The 21,678-nt window shown below is 53.6% G+C and overlaps 6 protein-coding genes across 6 annotated transcripts; 4 read left to right on the top strand and 2 right to left on the bottom strand.

Annotated features, from left to right (window-relative positions):
* Positions 1-1,236: 1,236 nt before the first annotated feature.
* On the bottom strand, positions 1,237-2,787 carry PG997_007657 (uncharacterized protein; the record flags this gene model as incomplete). The annotated part of the gene is made up of 4 exons (XM_066811972.1): positions 1,237-1,855; positions 1,916-2,431; positions 2,483-2,574; positions 2,722-2,787. Coding segments are annotated over 4 exons (1,293 nt in total), but the record flags the coding sequence as incomplete, so codon positions are not given.
* A 342-nt stretch (positions 2,788-3,129) lies between these two features.
* On the top strand, positions 3,130-3,438 carry PG997_007656 (uncharacterized protein; the record flags this gene model as incomplete). The annotated part of the gene is made up of 1 exon (XM_066811971.1): positions 3,130-3,438. One exon carries the CDS (start codon positions 3,130-3,132, stop codon positions 3,436-3,438), a length of 309 nt encoding a protein of 102 aa, XP_066667313.1.
* Positions 3,439-5,834: 2,396 nt separating this feature from the next.
* PG997_007655 (uncharacterized protein) lies at positions 5,835-8,244 on the top strand (the record flags this gene model as incomplete). Its single annotated transcript, XM_066811970.1, has 4 exons — positions 5,835-6,099; positions 6,178-6,390; positions 6,450-7,718; positions 7,778-8,244. 4 exons carry the CDS (start codon positions 5,835-5,837, stop codon positions 8,242-8,244), a joined length of 2,214 nt encoding a protein of 737 aa, XP_066667312.1.
* Positions 8,245-11,985: 3,741 nt separating this feature from the next.
* On the top strand, positions 11,986-13,859 carry PG997_007654 (monosaccharide transporter protein; the record flags this gene model as incomplete). The annotated part of the gene is made up of 4 exons (XM_066811969.1): positions 11,986-12,112; positions 12,200-13,438; positions 13,516-13,611; positions 13,681-13,859. The coding sequence occupies 4 exons, from the start codon at positions 11,986-11,988 to the stop codon at positions 13,857-13,859; spliced, it is 1,641 nt and encodes a 546-aa protein (XP_066667311.1).
* A 779-nt stretch (positions 13,860-14,638) lies between these two features.
* PG997_007653 (cupin) lies at positions 14,639-15,624 on the bottom strand (the record flags this gene model as incomplete). Its single annotated transcript, XM_066811968.1, has 2 exons — positions 14,639-15,242; positions 15,320-15,624. The coding sequence occupies 2 exons, from the start codon at positions 15,622-15,624 to the stop codon at positions 14,639-14,641; spliced, it is 909 nt and encodes a 302-aa protein (XP_066667310.1).
* Positions 15,625-19,066: 3,442 nt separating this feature from the next.
* On the top strand, positions 19,067-20,644 carry PG997_007652 (uncharacterized protein; the record flags this gene model as incomplete). The annotated part of the gene is made up of 3 exons (XM_066811967.1): positions 19,067-19,638; positions 19,693-19,765; positions 19,826-20,644. The coding sequence occupies 3 exons, from the start codon at positions 19,067-19,069 to the stop codon at positions 20,642-20,644; spliced, it is 1,464 nt and encodes a 487-aa protein (XP_066667309.1).
* Between the last annotated feature and the right edge of the window lie 1,034 nt (positions 20,645-21,678).

The following is a 21,678-nucleotide window of genomic DNA, read 5'->3' as shown; positions in this document are numbered from 1 at the left end:
ATCCGCGAGGTCCGGATACGATCACGAGACTGTAGAGGAGCAAATGCACGCCGACGACGGTGGTACTGCACTGTACTGTACTTTTTGGGGGTTGTGGTCGGTGATGCACGACAGTTCCAGGGCGGACCAGGCCCCCAAATCTAATCTCAATAGAGCGGGACTTTAGCCGTCGACTTTGGGAAACAGCCCACTCTTTGCTCTTTATCGGCCAGGCCAAGACAGCGATAGAGTTGAACCCCAAGTCGAACCCCCTACCAGAACCTTACCAGAACCCTACCAGAACCCCAAAAGCCCCCAGGAGAACCCATGTACGTCATCCCATCTTTAAATCAATTCACCTATTGAAGTACATGGGTACATGTGCTGCTTGTGTCTGCTGCTTGCTGCTAAAGTTTCCTCGACATGTCCATTGAGAATGCAAGTAGGAGGTAGCCTGTCAGTCACCAAGCAGCACATCGCACATCGCATGTCGCATCGTATCACACTCACGATTCAAGAAAAAAAGAGAGGAAAAACGCAAAGAAAAACGGAAAGGCCTCGTATCACGTATAGTCATCGCATATACGTATTTGGTGAAACTCGTCTCCCATATGTGAAACATACACGATCTACGGACAGCGTGATGGACTAGACAAGCCACGTCCCTGCTCAGTGCCTCCTGCAACAGCAAACGCCACTCCTAAACATCCCATCCAATGTGCAAACAACATGCAAAAGTCATTGCGCCTGCCAAACTAACTCATCTTACAACGACCCTGAGGCCCCATGCAATATCCGTGTAAATCTGTAAATCGCCCGTAAAGATCAAATAAAGAAATGTTACCGAGGAAACCTCGAGAGCGTAATTCGTAATGCATACCAAGAAAAATCATGAAACATCGTATCGTCGTGCAAATCAAACGTTACCCGACACTGATACTATCCGGTCCTGGAGGTACGTTAGGCTGCACATATGCTCTCCACTCGTCCACCCGGCTTGCACCCCCTCCCCATGCCGGTAAGACCCGCGAGGGCAGAATCCTTCCTCGGATTCGAGTCCGGCCGCCGCATCCCCCACAGGAGGAGGACCGTACGCAGACGCCTCCAAGTCATGGTCGCGCTGTCGAGCATAGCGCGGTTTCATTCGCTCCGACAGACGCTGGCTCTGGCTTTGCGTGCTGCTAAGCATATCGTCTTCCATGGTATGGCGTCGCATCATCGGTGCCGTATGAGGGACCGAAGGCGGCGGCGGCGGGCCTAGGTTTCTTGGGGGTGCGGTGGCGGCGGCGGCGGCGGCGACATCGGACCAGAAAAGGCTCTAGGAATCGGGCTATGGCTGGGTCGTGATTCCGAAAAGCGATCAGCAAGTCGACGGTCCATCGAATCCCCGTACATTCCGCGGGCTCTAGTAACCCCGGACACGTAGTCGCCCGAGTTCATCCTCTCAAACGGCACAGGATGCATCGGTGGAGGCATAGGAGGTGCCAATTGGGAGTGCGCGACTCGTCGGTAGTCGTCATTCATAAAATGGCCGGCTGCATTGCCGATACCAATAATGTCGCCATAGCGGCCGTTGTAATCGCCGTCGTCCGAGTCTTCATGTATTTCGCTGCGCTGTTCTGGCCTGCGACGCCTCACGAGCTGCCTTTCGTGATCCCGTGGCCTTGACCGGCGGCTAAGACTTGATCCATGCGCTGATTGAACATCGCGGATCGACCCTCTTGCCCGTTCAACAGACCGATCATGGCCCACTCGAACACGAGGCGCATGACTGTGGCCCGATCGTTCTACTTCGGTCCTATCGTAGTTGAACCAGGGACACTGGCAGGTTTTCCACGGAGCCCCGCATATCATGCAGAACTCTGATTTGCAGCGGCTACGACTTCGTGTTAGAAGAGATCAAACTGTAATCAAAGAGGCGGTGTCAACAACGTACCATTTCATGTGGTTGCAACCTTCTTCCAATTCAACCAAGAAGTTGCAGTTGAAGCATCGTTGCCAGCCCTTCTCTTTCGCTTGCAGGAGAATAGCTTGGGTAGCTTCGTCATTGGGGCAATCTTGAGACTTGTGCCATTTCCCTTGACAAACGCAGCACACTTCAGTCCTGCAGTTGCCGCATTTGGCCTTCCTACGGCCGTCCTTCAGTCTCTCAACACGATTTGGCTTGATCCATTCCCCGCAGCTTGGTCGCGGGCAGTATATACGGTTATGCGTAGAATACTCGGCGAATTTCTGATTCCATAGTCTTTTAAAGTTGTTATCAAATAGACGGTCAACGTGCTTCAGCTGTATGTGGTCTTCGGTGCAACATTTGGGCGGCATTTGTTGAGGATCTTTGGTAGAGAGGCGAAATTTGCGTTTCAGGCATGAATGGCACATGCGATGACCACACATCAACTTGGCTGTTTTCCTGGAAGGTAGGTCGTCGTCGAGGCATGCAACACATTCGACACTGGCTATAAGTCAGTTGCACGGTTCACGTTGACGGGAATGGTAGACCTACAGCTTGGTGGGTTTGCTATGTCGTTGTGAAGCAACCGATGAGCCAAAGAAGCTGCCAAGTATAGTAGATGAGCGCTTAGATGAGGCATAACTCTGAGATGAGTATGTAGTTTGAGACCTGCTTGTTGACCGTCTCGGTGAGTAGACTGGGCCCGATTCGTATACTTTCTTAAGCGCACTGAACCATATCATGATCAGTTTTTGTCCCAGGAAAAAGAAAATGTTGGCGAGCTGACGTACCGTTTGGATGATGAAGCTGGCCTTATCTCGCCACCACGTTCCCGATGATGGCGGTGACGATGGGAACTAGCCTTAGAAGGTGAGTGGTGTTTATGGGGTCGTTTGTGGGCAACTAGTGCACCACGAGCTGGTTCGGCATCACTTTCGACCTCGTGGATGATCGACTCTTTGGCTCTGCGATCCCTACCATGCGCATGTCGTCGACTGGTTGATGGCTTTGCTTCTGGCGAAGATTGGACAAGTTCCTTCTCGCGCCGGCGTTGTCGACCCTTCTCCTCCGTAACCCGGGGGGCGGGTGGCAGCGACTCTGAACTATCACTTGAAGAATCTTCACTCTCAGACGAGCTTCTTGATGAGTGTCTAGACACGGATGCTGACCGTTCTTCATGGGCCGATTTCGGCGTAGCAATGCCACTATCGACAGACTTGCTCCGGGTTGAGCTCCCGCTCTCCGAAGAACCTGATATTGACATGGACCTTGATCTCGTTCTTGACCTCGTTTCTGAAGCCGACTCGGAAGCCGACTCTGAGTCCGACTCTGATTCCGACTCTGAAGCCGACTCTGAAGCCGACTTTGAAACCGACTTTGAAACCGACTCTGAGGCCGACTTAGACTCCGACTCAGAATCCGACTCAGTACTCGACTTTGAACTCGACCCCGAAGTTGACGTTGAGGCAGACCTTGCCCGCAAAGGTGGTGCAGTGCGCCTGTGGTGACTCTCACTCGGGTTTTTAGCATCTCGTCGTGGTGGTGCAACGGGCTCGCGGCGGTGCGCCCGCGAAGGCAAGGACTCGCGGGCACGCATTTTCTCGGGAGCTCTGCGCGGACTCGAGACAGCTTGGTCAAGGTGGTATCTGTCGGGCCTCTGTATATCGTCGCGAAAGTGGTGTGGATAAGGCAGCGAATAGACAATAGGCTCCTGTTGCCCGTCCCAAATATCCAATCCAGACGACGAATGATGCTGACGCTGGTGCCGCTGGCTGATGGCTACATGCTGCACGTTTGCCATTCGCCAGAGGATGGCATGTGCCCGCCCCGACAAGGAAGGATTCGCAGAGGACCACTCGCGAAGGTCGCAATGTACCGATAACCAAGACGCAGAGGGATGCAAAAGCCGATGGAAAAGCGAGCGGAGTCGACAGCTGTAAGAGTCTGAGTGGCCAGCAAATCTGCCACCAATGTGATCCGGTTCAGCTCTGATTGGAGTGACGCAGACCCAGTGCAGCTGGGAACCGTTGGGCAGGGAAAGGCAAGACAAGACAAAACGAGACGAGACGAGACGACAGCCGAAGGTAGCGACAACGGAAGCCGCAGGCGGTGTTGTTGGTGCTATCTTAATTGACTTTGGCTTTCTGTATCTTCATAGGACCGAACGAAGGGTTCGTGAATCCTGGAGGGAAAGAAGATGATGGCCAACCCTTTTGTCTCCGTGACCGCTCACACCGTTGGTTTGTTTCGCGGCCTCTTGATCTCAAGTTCCAGCCCGGTCGTGGATGGAGAAAGTGGCAGGCCGGCAATGCGCTAATCGAAGCTGCCCCCTGTAGCCAGCAATTAAGTGGCTCGCAACGACTGCTGATTAGGTCCCGAAGGGCCGTAGGCGGAGAATCGTCGAAGCCAAAGGAGGGGTAAAAAAGCACATTCTGTACCTACTTAATTCTGGAGCTTCCCTCAATGCAAGCCCTACATTAAGTTAGGGATAAAACAGCAGGTTGCCCGGAAGAGTGCTTAGGAAGCGCAATCGAACGCAAGCTAAACACCTGTCAATCCAATTCTGGCCTCTGGTTCGCTACGCGGTACAAAGCAAAAGCCCCTCTGCCTCATCGTCCCACTTGCTCACCACCCAGACTAGCCAGACTGGATTCGTTACCACCAAAGACACGGAGACGGGTTGAACCTGCACCTAATGCACCAAAGACAAAGTGTAAGCAAATGTTGCATGATCAGCTCGTGTTACACGTAGGCCATGGCCCAGCGTCTTTTCCAGAACAAGTGGCCTGCGGCAGGCAGAAAAGGGGGTGGTTGGAAGTTGCACCTTTTGGGCTGACTGACCAGCCCCCATTCAATACGAAGCCAACACCTTGCCTCTCTAGTTCGATCTACTGCTCATAACATACATTCAATGGATTGAGTCCAACCCACCGTCTGATGCCTCACATCTCGCCATGATGTACGTACTGAGCTGTAGCTTTTATGCAACAGCCGATGTGCCTGATTCTGCTGCTTGATTACGTCAGTTGCAAAGAGCACTCTCGTGGCTCCAGTGAACTTTCATAACCAGCTTGAAAGTCGGTGCTTTCCAGGCCGGATCTGCCATTAGCGGCCTGACAAAGCGGCATTGTCGACTTGGCAGCTGGGCATCCGCAGTAATCCTCCCAAGCCTGACATCAATGCCCGAGCTCATTCATAGCTTCAATAGTTGGCATCGTCACTATCAATCCAGCCTTCTTCTTCCGAAGCCCAAGCATGCCCGAAACCGTGAATTCATCGTCCGTCCTCACAAAGGTGGCTGGCCTAGTTTATAAGGCACGGATATTGAAAACCTAACAGTAGCCCAACGTATTTGATGGCAGTGGCTACTTGTGGTAGGAGGCTCGGTAGAGCGAAGCTAAGAACTGAAATCCTCAACCTCGGCATATGTTCAGGTAATTGCGATATATGAGTGCATGTAGTGATATGCAAGGGAATATTTTCAAAATACGATCTTCCTTCTATCTTACATATGTTGGGTTCTGTTCCTGATTAAAACGTTGGCAATCCGACTGAGTGTGTACTGCTTTCCGTGTGACTTGAGTTAACCGCAGTACATAATCGCCTCTAGCAAGAATGAATCATTTTGAATCATGTCTCCCCCAATAGCTATTGCACAATCAACAGGCAGCACTCTAGTTGGCAGGAACAATGGCAGATTCAATAGAGCTAGAGATGAAATATAAAATACGAGTCACAGGAGGCTTCGCTCTCCCCTGCGAGCTTTCTCGATGTGTGAAAGAGCAGCTGGAAAGTAGTTGATCAGTCGCCCATTCCAAATACTGCATTATAGTATCACGTACCAGCTTTCAAGATTGTGTACTCGGTTACAGTCTCTACCAAGATCAGATTCCAAGGCTGCAAAATGATGCCTATGGAATCCGAGTCTGTGGCCACCATACTCTGCACCAGCAAGCAGACCCGGTTCAATATCGCCACGCCAAACTACCGAGAACTGGACATTGAGGGCCTGAACATCGTCGTCACATCTGGCCCCCACTCGACGGCGAAAGGAAAAGAGAAGGCAAAGGCTAGGTCGGACGGAACAGAAATACTGAGCAATGCCAGTCTCAGGCTGAAGGCGGGTCAAAGATACGCCCTCCTCGGACGGAACGGTACGGGGAAGTCAAGTAAGTTCTTCTAATAGCATACTAGTTACATGTATCTGTTGTTGCTAGTAGTGCGCTGGAACTGATTGAGTAGTACAGCACTGCTGAAAGCTATTGCTGAAAAGTTTATCCCCGGAATCCCCGAAGAGACGAGAATTGCTATTCTGCAGCAGACGCAAGTCAGCGACGCCGAAGCGGATGGAACACTGCCTGGCAGTTCAGTATCTCAGACGATAAGGGGAGACCGTCTGGTGAGTGAAGAAGTCATTGAAAGGGCCACAGCGAGGAGTGAGGTCCAAAGGGAGATCCAAGGTCAGACTCGTGTACTTCTTCCGGTGTACTACCAGTTGAGTTGTATTGACTCTTCCTAGTCCTATCAAATGCCATCAGCAGCACTGATCCGTGCGGCTCCCTTCGAGGGCTGCGCCAGCTCCGGTATCAGCGTCTACAGAAAGAACTCTTCCTCAGAGACAAAGATGCAAGGCTCAGGAGCGGCGCCCGAGGACTGCAAGCACGCAAGGCCTTGATCGCCAAGGAAAAGGAGGTGGCAGCTATGCAGTCGCAACGGGACCAGCCCGACGACGAGATCCCGTCCGAGGTCCTCGCCAAGGAAACGAGCGAAGCGGCCGACTTGCTCGCGGAACTGGAGCTGCAAGTCGAGCCCACAAAGGTTGCCGAGACGGAGAGTCGCGCGAAGCGAATCCTGAGCGGTTTGGGCTTCTCAGAGGAGTATATGCAGAAGCCCATTGCGAGCCTTTCTGGGGGCTGGCGAATGCGTACCGCGTTGGCCGCTGTATTGCTGCAGGAGACAGACATACTGATACTGGACGAGCCGACAAATTTTCTGGATCTGCTTGGCATCATATGGCTGCAGAACCATCTCTCATCGTTGGCCGAGAGAGACGACGCCCCGACGCTCATCATAGTATCTCACGACCGAGACTTCATTTCACTCTGTGCCGACATTCTCATCATAAAGGACAAGGGCCTGACTTACTTCCACGGGGACCTCCCCGTGTACGAGGCGAGCAAGGCCGAGAAGAGGTTGCACATGAACAAGATGAAGGAAGCGAAGGAGAAGCAGAAGGAGCACATGGAGAAGACGATCGCGCGCAATATGAAAGAAGGCCGCGCGAAAGACGATCAGAACAAGATCCGCCAGGCCAAGTCGCGGCAGAAGAAGCTCAATGACCGCTGGGGTCTCGAGGTCAACAGCCAGGGCGGCCGCTTCAAGCTCAATCGAGACCTTGTCGGCTATCACCTTACCAGCCGGGCCGAGATCGAAGTCGAGGAGGAGGACCGGCCAGTCAGCCTGGTGCTTCCCACGACGACTGACCTACGCTTCCCTGGCCCCTTGCTTTCCTTGGAGCAAGTCTCTTTCCGCTACACGTCATTGAGTAAAGCGCGCAAAGCTGCTGCGCCTTCGCCCTTCGCCCTCGGGGGAATCACTTTGTCTGTTCACATGGGCGACAGAATCGGCATCGTCGGCCTGAACGGCAGCGGAAAGTCCACGCTCGTCAAACTCCTCGTGGAGGAGACCAAACCCACATCGGGAACACTCACGACACATCCGCGGCTCAAGCTAGGGTACTACTCGCAGCACGCAGTCGACGACCTCCGAAGACTAGGGAATCCTCCCGGTCAGCGGAGGGACCCGAGCCAGCACTACTGACCTCGCTCTCGCTGCTGACCCGGGAAGTCGCCGGCGCGCTCGACGAGGGCGCTGTGCGCGGCCTGCTCGGCTCGCTGGGCCTGCCGGGCCGCCTCGCGTCCGACGTGCCGCTGCGCAAGCTCTCGGGCGGGCAGCTCGTACGGCTGCAGCTCGCGCGCCTCCTCTGGCGGCGGCCGCACTGCCTCGTGCTGGACGAGGTCACGACGCACCTCGACTACGAGACGGTGGCCGCGCTGCGGGACGCGCTGCGCGGCTGGGAGGGCGCCGTGGTGCTCGTCAGCCACGACCGTTGGTTCGTGCGCGGCGTGGTGGAGGGCCTGGTCGACGACGTCAACGCGAACTCGGAAAACGGGGAGGGGGACGAGGACGAAGAGCGCCCGCGGCGTCGGGTGGTGTATCGGCTGCGCGCAGGCCAGATGACGGAGCTCAAGGGTGGGGTGGGCGAGTTTGAAGAGGGCGTTGGGAAGAGGGTGCGGAAGCTGATGAATTCTTGAAGCACCATGGCGCCTAGGCAGTTCTAGATGCTGAGTTTGGACCTGTTTCATTTAAAAATAACTCACTGGTAAGACATGTGGAAGTCACGACAGCCAAGGGCGGGAGAAGAAGGAGCTATTCGTGAACCGCCAGCCAGCCCTACCTCCTTATTTTTCCTGGTGTTGGTAAGATTGATCATATTCACTCATACATTTCAGCTGGCATGTCTAAGAAAGTCCTTCGATGTAAGTTAGAAAACAAAAACAATGTTTGGCACCAAGATCAAGAACAGCCAGCCCGATGCGATTCGCATAAATTTATGTGAAGGGCAACGGAAACAATGAAATGCAGGGTGCCGTGTCTCACACTCGGTTTGTTGGATCCAGGGCATAAAGTTGGGCTGAGCATCGCATCGCATCGATCGCATGTATGCGAAGTAACGTACCTAACTATGCAGCTCACGATACTCGGATAGCTGGGCCCCCTGTCCTATCACTCAATTAAGACTTTGGTCATGGGTTGCGGTGGAGGCTGGAGGGCTACTGCAGATTACGTGAACACCAGGAGCCGCCTGAGATAATATGATGTGTAACTCGTTATAGTCGTATATGGAAACGAAGCGACTTATTCACTTTGAGAGCCGGTCACCTGCGGACTTACAAGTCAGGTAAAGGCACTACCTACCTAGGTAGTGTCCGATCTATTCGATATCAGCCTACATACACCGCATTGACCCTGGTATAGTCGTAGACACAGCTCGAAATTTCATTAGATCATGGTTTAGATCACGGAGCGGAGTGGCGCTAAGCTATGGCTGCGGGTGGCAGCCGAGGGCTGAAGGAAGGCAAAGCTTCGCTGTCTGAAAAGCAAAGAGAAAGCCAGCCAGGTTAGCACCCACTCTTCCTCTTCACCTTCCAATACGGGGCTGGCGGCAAGACAGAAAGAAAAGTAAAACCCCGAGTTGCCATCACATGGGCACCGGTCAAAGTCTTTCACCGAAGACTTGGACTCACCTCTGCCCAGCTTCTACGGCCCATCCAGACCGTGTTCTTGAGTGGGTTGGTTCCCGGCGCTCTGGGTGATGCTGCAGCTAGAAAGCATGTGCTCGGCTATAGAGTACGGACAGGCCACATACCATGGGCCGCCGACTGTGAAGGGTGCCATGTGTTATTGGCGTCTCGGCGCTTATAACGCTTTTGGCAGATGCGGCCGGTCCACCGTTGGGGTCGGGGTTGGTGTTGTGAGCCACCATTGATTCATGCCGCCAAGAAAGTACGTTCTCATCAGGTGAGCAGAACCTGAGACCCGACTAGACACCCAACGGCTGTTCAAGCAGCCAGATACGTGCGTGCCGTGCGGAGTACGGCGATGATGGCAGGAAAGATGGGGCCAAAGGAGGAAAAAGACGAACCTATTGCCGGGCGAGAGAGATTGAGATGGGGAAGTGGAGAAAAAGACATCAATACATAACACCGCTCACTACGGCCTACAAGCGAAGCCTAGACCTGCGAGCGGACTGCTAAAAAGCAGACAACCGACTGACAGACTTATCAATAAGCACGCAGGAAGGAGCGTGGATGCGTTTCTATGCCGTCTAGCCTTGATATTCCATTCGGGCCGACCTGGAGATCTGGCCCCATTTCTCCAGAGTTAGCAGCCCGGGATCCTGGGGAAGAGGGGGGGCAGGGTATGTAGATCCGCCATTCTACAAGCGCAGCTGAATCTAACGTCCCATTCCGCCTGAGAATATTGTGTCACGCAGCGCTCAGCTACTCACTCCGAGCAGAGGTCTAGCACAGGTGTGGCTATACCCAACATACGCCATTTGCTTCGTCGACGCTAGCAGAAAGCCACCCGAAGCCATGGCTGCTACATGTGACGATTGCGGAAGCATCCAAGGGCCGCCGGTCTCAGCCAGCGCATGTATACTTTTGGCGAAAAGGAAATACCCTAAAGTGAACGGCATTTCTTCTTCGACCGCTTCTTCGTGCTGTGACGCTTCGAGCCGTCTGCGGGCCAAAGTACACTTATATCGTGCGACTTGATACATCACACCCAAAAAATCCGGCCTAAGTCATTAATTAGCCCGAGGGAAAGAAGCGGCATTGATCCGATTTTGCCATGAACTGGCTTCTCGGCCGATTGTATCGGCCGACTCGCTCACCCATAAGGATCGGTGAGGGTTGGCCAGGTCTGCTTTTCCCCCAACCGTCTGTTCGAGGAGACACCGCGTGCATGTAACAAAATACTCAATTACATAAATGTATCCTCAGGGATACCTAAAATCTGGGAGTCAGTGCAGGCTAGTATATTTAGGGGAATGTGGAGGGCCTTGGTGACAAGGGGAAGAAGAAGAAGAACAAACTTGCACAGACAAATTTCCCATCTCACTGGGGTTCCCCACAGTCTATATTGGAGGCGCGGGGGTGCGTCCGAAAGACCTTGGATGCTCGACCGGCCACTGTAACGTCGACTCTCGATGATTGGATATTCCATAGGACCAAGATTCCTCCAAGGCGCGCTAGAGTTGACGAGGAAACATCTCCTCTGGTACTCACGCGCTTAGCCAGGTTGCTTCCTTGAAGGTGGGAGGATGAGATGAACTAACGGCCATGTGTATGCTGCAGTCGTCCCAGCGCGACGGATCCTTCGACTAGCATAGCGCCTTACGAGAGCGCATGTTTCTCTGTCGGAATGCAACAACCCTTCCTTCGAAGGGCCAGGGGCGCGTGTCATTGGCCAGAGCCAACTCTGAACTCTGCGATTCTCTGCTCCTACACGTGAAAAGGTGTGGTTGTGTGTTTGCAAGACCTGGCCATTCTGATTTCCCGTCTCTTAATGTGATCTTGCCGAATGCAGCAATTCCCAGAGACATATGAGATGCTCAGATGTGTGTACATCTCATTTCGTTCATCGGTGCAAGTACCGAGACTCGGAAGTGAAACATCTATTTGCTGGCTCGAAACCCAGATCAGCGAGTTCTTGAGAAACATTTCCGACTATTCGCTTGGCAACCGTGTCAGGAACAGAATTGGCCATCAGAAAGTGGCAGTAGGGTCCGATGGCCTTGAACCCCCTCGACGGCTCTCTGGACCAGGTATCGAGGCCTCTCCAGGTTTTCCATCTCAAGCCTTACCCCCGGTCTCCCGCCCTTAGCATCCTGCCTGACTGGGTATAAATCACCTGCAGCTGTCTGGGCGTTCCGCCACTCTCCGGAATGGAGCAGCACTATTTGTACCAAGATCCGGAGAAGGCCCTTTTCTGGACCCCTGCCTACCTGTCATGCTCCCCTGTGGGAGGCCACAGAAGCCCAATCAAGACCCCTTGCCCAGCATGGCGGCCTTGTTGCTGTGGTGCGGTGCGGTTCAAGAGTGGCGTCCCGAGTCTAGAATTCGCTTCACTGGTAGCTGATGCCTACTTCCCCAGAACTGGGGGTGATCTTCTTTCCCCGGGAAGTCGAGCTAGAGCGAGGTGCGTAGCTGACTGGTCAGCTTGCGCACGAGTGACCTCCCCAGACATTTCAAACTATACTGCATGCATCATGTATTGGAGGCGAGCGGCGCGGTCTGCATATATAAATAATGTCTCGCCTACCTCCAACTTACCGTTGCTGAACCCCTCTCCTTCATGCTCTTTCCCCCTCTGGATACGTCCTTTGGGCTTGGTTGTTATCCGGAGACTGCTTTGATCGGTCCAACATCCCTACTTGCCTCTTTTCTCAACATAGAACTCGTCTCTTCAGAAGAAGAGACTCGACAACCATGGCAGGTGGTGTCGTTGTTACCGGCACGACTGATGTCAGTCGTGTCGAGGCCCCCGTGACCTGGAAGGCCTACCTGATCTGCGCCTTTGCTGCCTTCGGTGGTATCTTTTTCGGCTATGATACCGGTAAGTCGCCTCTATCTCTAGCCCAGACTTACCGCCCTCCATATATTCAAACTCGATCTTGGCACTGACCTGACGGTGATGTTACAGGTTGGATGTCTGGCGTCATGGCCATGCCTTACTTCATCAACCTCTACACGGGCATGGAATACGATTATGTCAACAAGATGCCCATTGGCGTGGCCAAGGACGAATTCCACCTTTCTTCATCGATGCAGTCACTATTCACATCCATCCTGTCTTGCGGTACCTTCTTTGGAGCCCTGATGGGTGGTGATATTGCCGACTTCATTGGCCGCCGACCTACTATTATCATGGGCTGCGCTGTCTTCTGTGTCGGTTGCACTTTGCAGATCGCCAGCACCAACCAGGAGGCTCTGTTCGTTCTTGGTCGTCTGGTTGCTGGTGGTGGTGTTGGTTTCATTTCCGCCGTCGTCATCCTGTACATGTCCGAGATCGCCCCCAAGAAGGTTCGCGGTGCCATGGTCTCTGGCTACCAGTTCTGCATTACCATTGGCATCCTGGTCGCGGCCTGCGTCGTCTACGGCACCCAGGAGCGCAACGACACCAGCTCCTACCGCATCCCCATCGGTATCCAGTACCTCTGGGCCATTGTTCTCGCTGGCGGTCTCTTCTACCTGCCCGAGTCGCCCCGTTATTTCGTGCGCAAAGGAGAGATCGAGAAGGCAGCCAAAGCTCTGGCCTTTGTGCGTGGCCAGCCGCTTGACTCTGCTTACGTCAAGGACGAGCTTGCCGAGATTGTCGCCAACAACGAGTACGAGATGCAGGTGATTCCCCAGACCAACTACATTGGATCTTGGTTGGCCTGCTTCAAGGGCTCGCTCTCCGCCGGCAACAGCCCTCTGCGCCGCACTCTCCTGGGCACGGGGATGCAGATGTTCCAGCAGCTGACGGGTATCAACTTTGTTTTCTATTTCGGAACTCCCTTTTTCACCCAGCTGGGAACCATCGACAACCCTTTCTTGATCTCCATGATAACGACGTTGGTCAACTGCTTGTCTACCCCCATTTCTTTTTACGTCATCGAGAAGTTTGGCCGCCGCGCCCTTCTCATCTATGGCGCGTGCTCCATGATCATCTGTCAATTCATCGTTGCTATCATCGGTGTCACTGCCGGAAAGGATGTGAACAACAACAGGGCCACGTCTGCCATGGTCGCCTTCATCTGCTTGAACATCTCCTCGTTCGCTATTACCTGGGGTCCTACCGCTTGGGTCATTGTGGGCGAAGCATTCCCGCTGCCCATTCGATCTCGTGGTGTTGGTCTGTCCACTGCCTCTAACTGGTTCTGGAACACCATTATTGCTGGTAAGTTGTTTCCCCCTCGCATGCTCAACCAAAGCCATGACAGAATCCTCAAGATGCTAATATGCAACCCCATTTAGTCATCACGCCGTACCTGGTTGGAGAGGATAAGGCCGATCTGGGACCCAGGGTCTTCTTCCTCTGGGGCGCCCTCTGCTGCTTCAGTTTGCTGTTTGGTAAGTCTAGCCCAGCTTTGCACACCCCTGAATCGACTTGTCATGTTTTCTAATCCGTTCTCGGTACAGCTTACTTCCTCGTTCCTGAGCTCCGAGGTCTCTCCCTCGAGCAGGCCGATATGTGTATGGCCGAGGCCAGCCCGCGCAAGTCGGCCGCCTGGAGACCCAGCCACACCTTCGCCGCTGAGATGGGCAACGTCAGCGAGAAGCCCGGTGGCAACACGACCGTCAAAGAGGAGACTGTCTAAAACATGCGTTTACCACACACCTCGTCTGTTCTGGACGTGTTGGGTTTGGCAATCTCTACAGGAGCTGACGGTGGCGGTTGTCTGGTTGTTTGTGGTCTGTCATTTATTGCGTCCGAAGATACCATTGTTTCTCCCCTGCGATCACTTCAGTTGCGTCCTAAGCATCTACTTAAATATATAATTAGCAATAACGTTATATGCAATATAACTGCTCTATTCCTAGCCTGGGCTGGGTGTTCGTGTTTTTGGACATATCAAGTGTAACATCCATCAGAAAACGAGTGTGCGTTCTTGGATCATCGCCTGTTTGTCTGGGGCGATAAAAACTTATTCGCATCAAGCAGGGTCCCGGCGAACCATGGCCCAGCCCAGTCTAAGCTTCATCATCGCCATAGGGGAGATCAGTAAGTATTGTCCTACTTAAGCGAGCTAACCTGAACGTCAAACTTAATAGTTTTTTGAACAAGTGTTCCGTTTTAAGAAACTGCACCGAGATCATGTAAGTGGCCGCTCCAAGGCTCCTGCAATATTATATATTATTCGGTTTGGCAGAGAGCGTGAGCAGGAACTATATGTTTAGATGTAAACTTGTGCCGAAAAGGAATGTGGATGACGTGAATCCGTAAATACAGCCGATAGACTCCGAACCAGTATGTACCACTCCAGAAAGCAAATTACCCAAGGAAAAGAAAACTCCGCATATTAAACTGGTATCTCGTGTATATATGCGCTCCCACTACTTCGCCTCCCCCGGACGTCCCATCGCCAGCTTCGACGTCCTACTTCCTCTTGTTAATGTTGCACCTCTTGAGACACTGCTCTACGCCGAGCGCGACGTTCTTGGAGATGGCGCCGCGCAGCTTATCGACGTCGGCGCCCTCGATGGCGTCGCCGAAGACGTCGGCCACGGCGGCGTTGTTGCGGGCTCCAAACAGCTCCTGCGCGACCTGCCCGGTCCCAAAGTCCTCGGCGCTCAGGGCCGCGACGAAGGTGGCGTTGCCGCAGCCCGGGTTGAACTGGGAGTGGACGGCGCCCTGGAAGAAGATGGTGGCGTCGTACTGGTGCAGCGTGTTGAGGATCTCGCGCGGCGTCGTGCCGTCGGCGTTGTGGACCCCGTTCTCGGGAACCATGGACGACACGACGGTGCCCTCGGTCACGATACCCAGCTCGGCGGCTCGCGGGTGCACGTGCGGCGTGTTGAAGCCGCAGGGGCCCAGGAACACTACGGCCATGCCCAGGCCCGTCCCCGTCAGGGCAGGGAACGTCTTGCGGTTTGCGGGGACGACCTCGCCGCCCTTGCCGGGACCGCCGGTCCGCTTGTTCTCGAAGTTGAATTTGAAGTCCTCGTTCTTGGTCAGGACGTTGTTGATAGCGTCCGCGCGGCTGTATGAAACAAGCACACAAAGTCAGTATACAAGTACATGTAACGTCAGTTGAAAAAAAAGGGGGTGACTTCTTACGTGTCTGATAGTAGAATCTGTTGAGTCTTGGAAAGGCCCGGAAGGCCGCCGGGCGTTTTGCAATCACCTGTGTGCGTGGGCTTCGAGGAATGCCCGGAATGGGTCTTCGAGTACATCTGGCCGGGAGAGCTGGAAGACCCCGGCTCAACCGTGGCACGGGATGTTTGGGCGTACGTGACGGTTGGCTTGTACACGGGCTTTGAACTTTCGGTCATCGAGTTCTGGATGGTACCGACAGTTCCGCCCGTGCCAATAGGTTGGTACGTCGGATAGCCGTCGTGCTTTTTACCAGTCCCGGTGCCCATGGGAGGTTGGCCACTGGAAGTTGTCGAATAGGTATGGGACATACCCGTGCCATACTGTTGGGGCATTGCGAGAACAGCAGGACCAAGAGCCAAGACGGCCGTAGTCAGGCTGGGGATAGTGAAAAGCATATTGTCGGTTGAACCTTTTTGGATTTTGGTCTTTTTATTAAGTGGAAGACGTGGCGAGTAGACTGAAAAGGAAACCGTGGTGAAATGAAGAAGCCAAGAACACTCAAGGAGACCGGCAACAAGGACAAAGGAGATATAAGGAAATGAAGAAAAGAAAAGAAATAGACAGTGAAATGTATTAGTGAGTTGTCAGGATTCACAGTGAAGATGCAGGATCGAGAGAATCAGAATAATTTCAACACCCGGAGGCCAAGGCCTTATTATACACGACCCATGCAGGCCAATACCACGATAGCAACCCTTCTTACTTAGACATTACAGCATCCTCGTTTACTTCAGTAAGCAGACCTGAGTCCTTAGCCCGACCTACGTTGACATGATGGCTGTAGAATAGACGGATAGCTTCCCTTCCGAGGTGGGGAGTTGAAACCATCCCCGCGAAGTCGTAGGGCTTAGCAGCATCTCCAGCCCACGCTAACACCGGCGCCGTATATGTATAGCACTCGGATCTAGAACGACCGAAACTGATGAAGGTTATTTGGAGATTGTATCTTTTCCTGGAAGGGGGTTCAAAAGGTTTGCTGGTCAGCTCTTAGTCCCGAGGCAGTGTTTTTGGAGGAGGGACCTAGACGATGACATGACGAAAATAGATCCATCCCCCAGCCGCAGCCGCCGCAGCCAATGAGCGCATTGCTAGCGCCTACGCGGCTTGTAGGATCTGACTACAGGGCTTTTTGCCCAATATGATCAGGACTCGTTTCTCTGTCGCGACAAGCAAGTCGGTAGATAGTCAGGCGGCGCAGATGCTTGATTGTCAGAGGTAGCCATTTGGATCCGACTTCGACTTCTCCAAGCCAGCTGAGAAACCAAGCAACGTTCTCGTCCACACCACCTTCACCACCACCACCATGTCCAGGGCTCTTCCCTTGTAACTTGATGCTGTTCTTGGAGAAATGGCATCCCAAAGTTCCACCCCTACCACCCTACCAGGGCTGCTCGGGGACGTATCGCTTGATGCTCCTGCTAGCTAGCCGATGCCTTCCAAATATCCCAACATCCTCGTGGACTCCCGAGGACAAACGGCCGCTTAGGCTCAATGCACCCACCGCCTTTTGACACAAATGCTCGGTCGGACCCAAACTGCGCGTGGCCCAGATCCATCGCACAAGTCAGCACTTTGTGGGAGGCAGACTTTTTCGCCCCACGACGAAAGGCGGCCAGCGCCCGGCAAGGATTCCAGCCGAACGGAGGCAGCCACCCGATTGAGCAGTACGCGATGGCCATGCTGTTGCGGGTGGCAGGTGGGTGGCGTTGGAGCCTCGCCTCCGCGGCGGCAGACGGCGTGCGCTTTGCAGTCCTTGCACCGTATGGGGAGTGCTTGAGGAGGAGTGCAAAAGACAAGGGCCGTTATGGATGTTGGCGCCACTATTGACTGGATCAACTGGATCTAGGTATTCTATTCCCAGTTACTTCTCTTATCTCAGGCCTCAAGACACCCGATCCCCTGTATGCTACTTATCGATTACTACTATGGCTGCGGGACACAGACCTATTTGGCAAGCCGTTGCGGATTCGGGGCTCGTTTTAGCTTCCGGGGGTAGTCGATAGATTATGTAACTTGTGCTAATAACCTAAGCCAAGCAGATATAGACGCGGCATAGGCCATGAACGCCTGATGCAATGCAGATGGCGTTATCTGACGGCCCTATAGAAGAAACGACGAGCTCAGTGGCCCGGCGTTACTCGGGAATTTGGGGTATTAAGTATGGAAGAAACTTAAGTATCCGAACCCGCAATTGAAGGGCCGGTTGAGTAATATGTCTTACATAATGTCGCGAGTGTCGCTGTGTCGTGCACACCGACCGACGTGAGCAGGGCCATTCTTCGATTGGAACGATGATTCAGCAAGAATCGAACATGCTCCGGTTGGCATCCTCGCATCTAATCTTCCGATTTTGACACCCCCGCTGTTACACGGTCCGCCATTTGTGAAACCATGGAAGCTCGTGCCATATCAGCGCATCAAACGCCGATTACTAAGTAAGGTTACCAGCGTTACAATATGCGCTACCGTGCTAGCTGTTAGCCTGCCGTTGACTATCGGTTAAGCAATATCAATATCGATTTAGCGGACACCCAGGAATTTGCAGGCCGCATCCGTCCGTCTCCTTGACCATGCCGCGGATTTGGATTGGCGGCCCTTGGATTTGATCAACTGCCGATCGAATGCCAGGACCAGCAGGTGTGATCTTCATCCAGACTTCATCCCAGCTTCTTCGGAAGCTGCCCTTTTTGTGAGGGCAAGGCTGAAATGAAAGCCCTGTCGAGGGAGGGAGAAGAAGAAGAGAAAGAAAAAAAATGAAATGCCACCCACGAAAAGCATCGGCGCTAAGAATAAGCTAATCCGGTGAATGTGGCCGCCCCCGTCTTTGCCTACCTTGTCTGCAACCTCAACCATGCCATCTCATTTCGATTAACGCTCCATCATTTGCCTGCCGCCGTCTCATTGGCCCATCTGCAAGGCACATAACTTCTATCGGCCCAATCCCCGAACCATGTCCCCCATCGCCTGCAGGCTTGATGGAAGAGGAAACGGGCCATGGCTCGCAGGCACGGGGCTATTGGCTGAAGCCGCCCATCGCCAATAACACCACCCGCCGTCGCAGCCTCTGGCTCTGGCTTCTCACGCTTCTGGCTCGCGGACCATGGATACCATGGATCGCGCAGGGGACCCAGTTCCAATCCATAATGCGAGAGGCACCAAGGGCAGGCACTTGGCAGGACCAGAGAAGCTCACAGCAGACTCACAGGGCTCAGGGCTGTCCGTTCCCTCGCCCACCGTCCATTGAGACGGGGGGCGACTAGGTTCCCTAATCTAAGGAAGACTCCCCATTCTGCCCATGAGACGATCGGGTCCCCTCTCCCATTCCTCGCTTGCGCGCGACCGCTTCGTGTCTCTTGCTGCCGGCTCCTCACCGTCGCTCTCTACTCTCCTTATTCTTTTATGCAGACGCTCTGCCGCCGTTCTTTTATACAGTGACACTTGTCGCGCCCACATTCTTTTTTCCGCTGCCAGGTCCTCGTTCGTTATCGACTCGGCTTGCTCACGCGATCCGTCCCACGGAGACTAAATCCCGCCTCAAGCTTCTTCCCGCCCAAGTCTCGACGATCTCGTTGATCACCGGCTTGAGATCTTCTCACGTCGCATTAGGTTCTTGACTCCGGTGCTTCGAGAATCCGAGGCCATCACTCGCTTTTGTGGAGCATACATTCTTTCGACCGGACGACTGGCTTCTCAAGATCAGCCGACGATATGAAGCTTTCAACCCTACAAGCGACCCTCGGGTCCGTAACACTTCTCCTGGCTGAACCGACCTTGGCGCACAAGCACAAGCATCTGGGTAGACGAAATGACCACAGCCAGATTCATAGCCGAAGTGCCGTCGCACACCTGGAGGACCGAGGTCTGGCTTGTAAATTCCCGACTGGCGAAGGACTCGTACCCGTCTCGCCGAACGCGATGAACGGTGGCTGGGCTCTGAGTCCTGACCAGGTCTGCTTCCCGGGCAAATACTGCCCGTATGCCTGCCCTCCGGGCGAGATGATGGCGCAGTGGAAGCCATTCTCGACTTACGCCACTACCGATAGAATGTCTGGTGGTCTGCTTTGCGGTCTGGATGGCAAGGCCTCTAAGCCTTTTGACGACAAGCCGCTGTGTACCAAGGGTACCGGCAACGTCAAGGTTGTGAACAAGTGTGGCAAGGTCACTTCGTTCTGCCAGACTGTGCTGCCCGGCATGGAGGATATGATTATTCCCAACGATATTCAAGACGAGCAGGTTATCGCCGTCCCAGGAACCGACTACTGGGACACAACTGCTGCTCAGTAAGTTCAGCCAACCAATTGTGTCGCCTGCGTATTCTAACGAGTCCCCTCTAGCTACTATATCAATGAGCCTGGTGTATCATCGTCGGAAGGCTGCATATGGGGCGATGATTCTAAACCTGTGGGAGTGAGTTGTGAACCCCAGCCTATTATCAACAACAAGCACATACTAATATCCTTGTGATAGAACTGGGCCTTCTACGTTGCTGGCACCAACACTGATCATACCGGAAGCACCTTTGTCAAGCTTGGAATGAACCCCATCTATGAGGCGTCTTCTCTAGCCAGCAAGAAGCCTACTTTCGGCATGGAAATCAAGTGCACCAGCGGCGACTGCACCGGCCTGCCCTGCCGTGTTGACGGCAATGGTGTTACCAGCAGCGAAAAGGCGGACGGGGCTGGCGGCTCGGCATTCTGTGTGGCAACCGTGCCCAAGGGAGGTTCAGCTAGCATTGTCGTCTTCAACCTCGACGGATCTTCCGGCAGCGACGATAAGCCGGAGACGACATCGTCGGCTACACCCACGCCCACGCCCACGCCCACTCCTACCCCTACGCCTACCCCAACCCCCAGCTCAACCAAGGAAACACCAACGACGACCAGCACGACCCCCACGTCAACTTCTACCTCGGAAACTTTGACAACCTCGACAACTTCGAGCACACCTACCTCATCCCCAACAACCTCAACACCTTCGACAACACCGTCGCCAAGCTCAAGCACGCCCGAGAGCTCCACTGAGACCTCAAGCAGTGCCCAGTCTAGCTTCACTTTGCTTGCCCTCGGTGGTATCTTCAAGGAGAACGGAACGGCCACGGCCACGGCATCCTACACCTGGACACCATCGTCCGCAACGAAACCAACTGCTGTTGCAACCAACGGTGAATCAGCAGCCGGATCGGCAGCTCCTACTGAGTCCGCCAAGAGCGAAAGTGCTGGCCCTCAGGGTAGCAGTGCCGTCGTAGGCTTGATTATCGCCGTCTTCGCCGCTGCCTGCATTTTGTAAAAGGTACCGAATGCCTAGACAGGGGCCGGCGACACAATCTTCTTCGGCGTGTACACATTTAACTACTTTCAGGCAGCCTACCCTACGCTTGTCTTTCGATTCACTTCCACCTTCACTGACCCCGCCAGAGGTCGTTTTTTCAACACATTACTTGCGCTGTGTCGCCGCCGCCCCTTCGGTGTATTCCTCCCCAGAGCCGGTGTTTATACCGGAACCCTCCGCCGGGCATTCTTGCTTCCATGCATACAACATCTTGGGGATTCGTACCCTGTTGCAGTACTTGCTGTACGCGATCTATTACCCATATTGTCTATTTTTAACTGCTATTCATTGCGCACTGCTTCTTGCACTTGCTATACCTTTACGCAAATCATTATGAGGGCTGCGCGCGTATTGTTTCTTTCCATTCGGCACTATACCCTTTATTTATTTTTCTCACGAATGATGCAGCTTGGTGGCTTGTAGCGTTATTGTTCCGTGTTTTATGATGGAGTATTAGCTATGAGGGATTGTTTGTCTTTGAGCCGCTGAGATAGCGAGGTGGTGTACGGCCAGAGTGGCCTATGAAGGTGTGTTCTTGGGGCACCCTGTGGGAACTCGAGTCTCTTTCTATTCAACAGGGGCAACGCAATTCATGTGTTTAGGAATTATGCTTGGAGTGAAGAAGCCTTCAGGCGATCCGATGATATGATCATGTTACGACTCTTTATGGGGGGAGGCACCACGAGGCCTGACTGGGGGCGGTGCCTTGAGGCAAAGGGGGAATATTTTAGTATATAGTTTCTAATCACTTCGAGTGTCTAAATCATACTTGATTTGAACGGGCAAGTGGTAGCAAGTGAACCGTGACATGTATTTCTTTCAGAAAGCGTACATACCTACCTACAGTGGTCACTCGGTCTATACATAGGGAATGCCCGTTGGGTGATGGCTTTTTATATTTATTTAGATTTCAATATTGGGATGCTATATATACTCGCTGACTTGAGCAAGGACACAGATCCCTATATCCAGCAACTAACACGCAAAAACAG

The sequence above is a fragment of the Apiospora hydei genome, assembly GCF_038363865.1.
Source record: "Apiospora hydei strain CBS 114990 chromosome Unknown utg000006l_segment0_segment0, whole genome shotgun sequence".
Taxonomy (NCBI): domain Eukaryota; kingdom Fungi; phylum Ascomycota; class Sordariomycetes; order Amphisphaeriales; family Apiosporaceae; genus Apiospora; species Apiospora hydei.
Note: the sequence above shows the minus strand (reverse complement) of the source record. Positions and strands in the feature narration are given on the sequence as shown.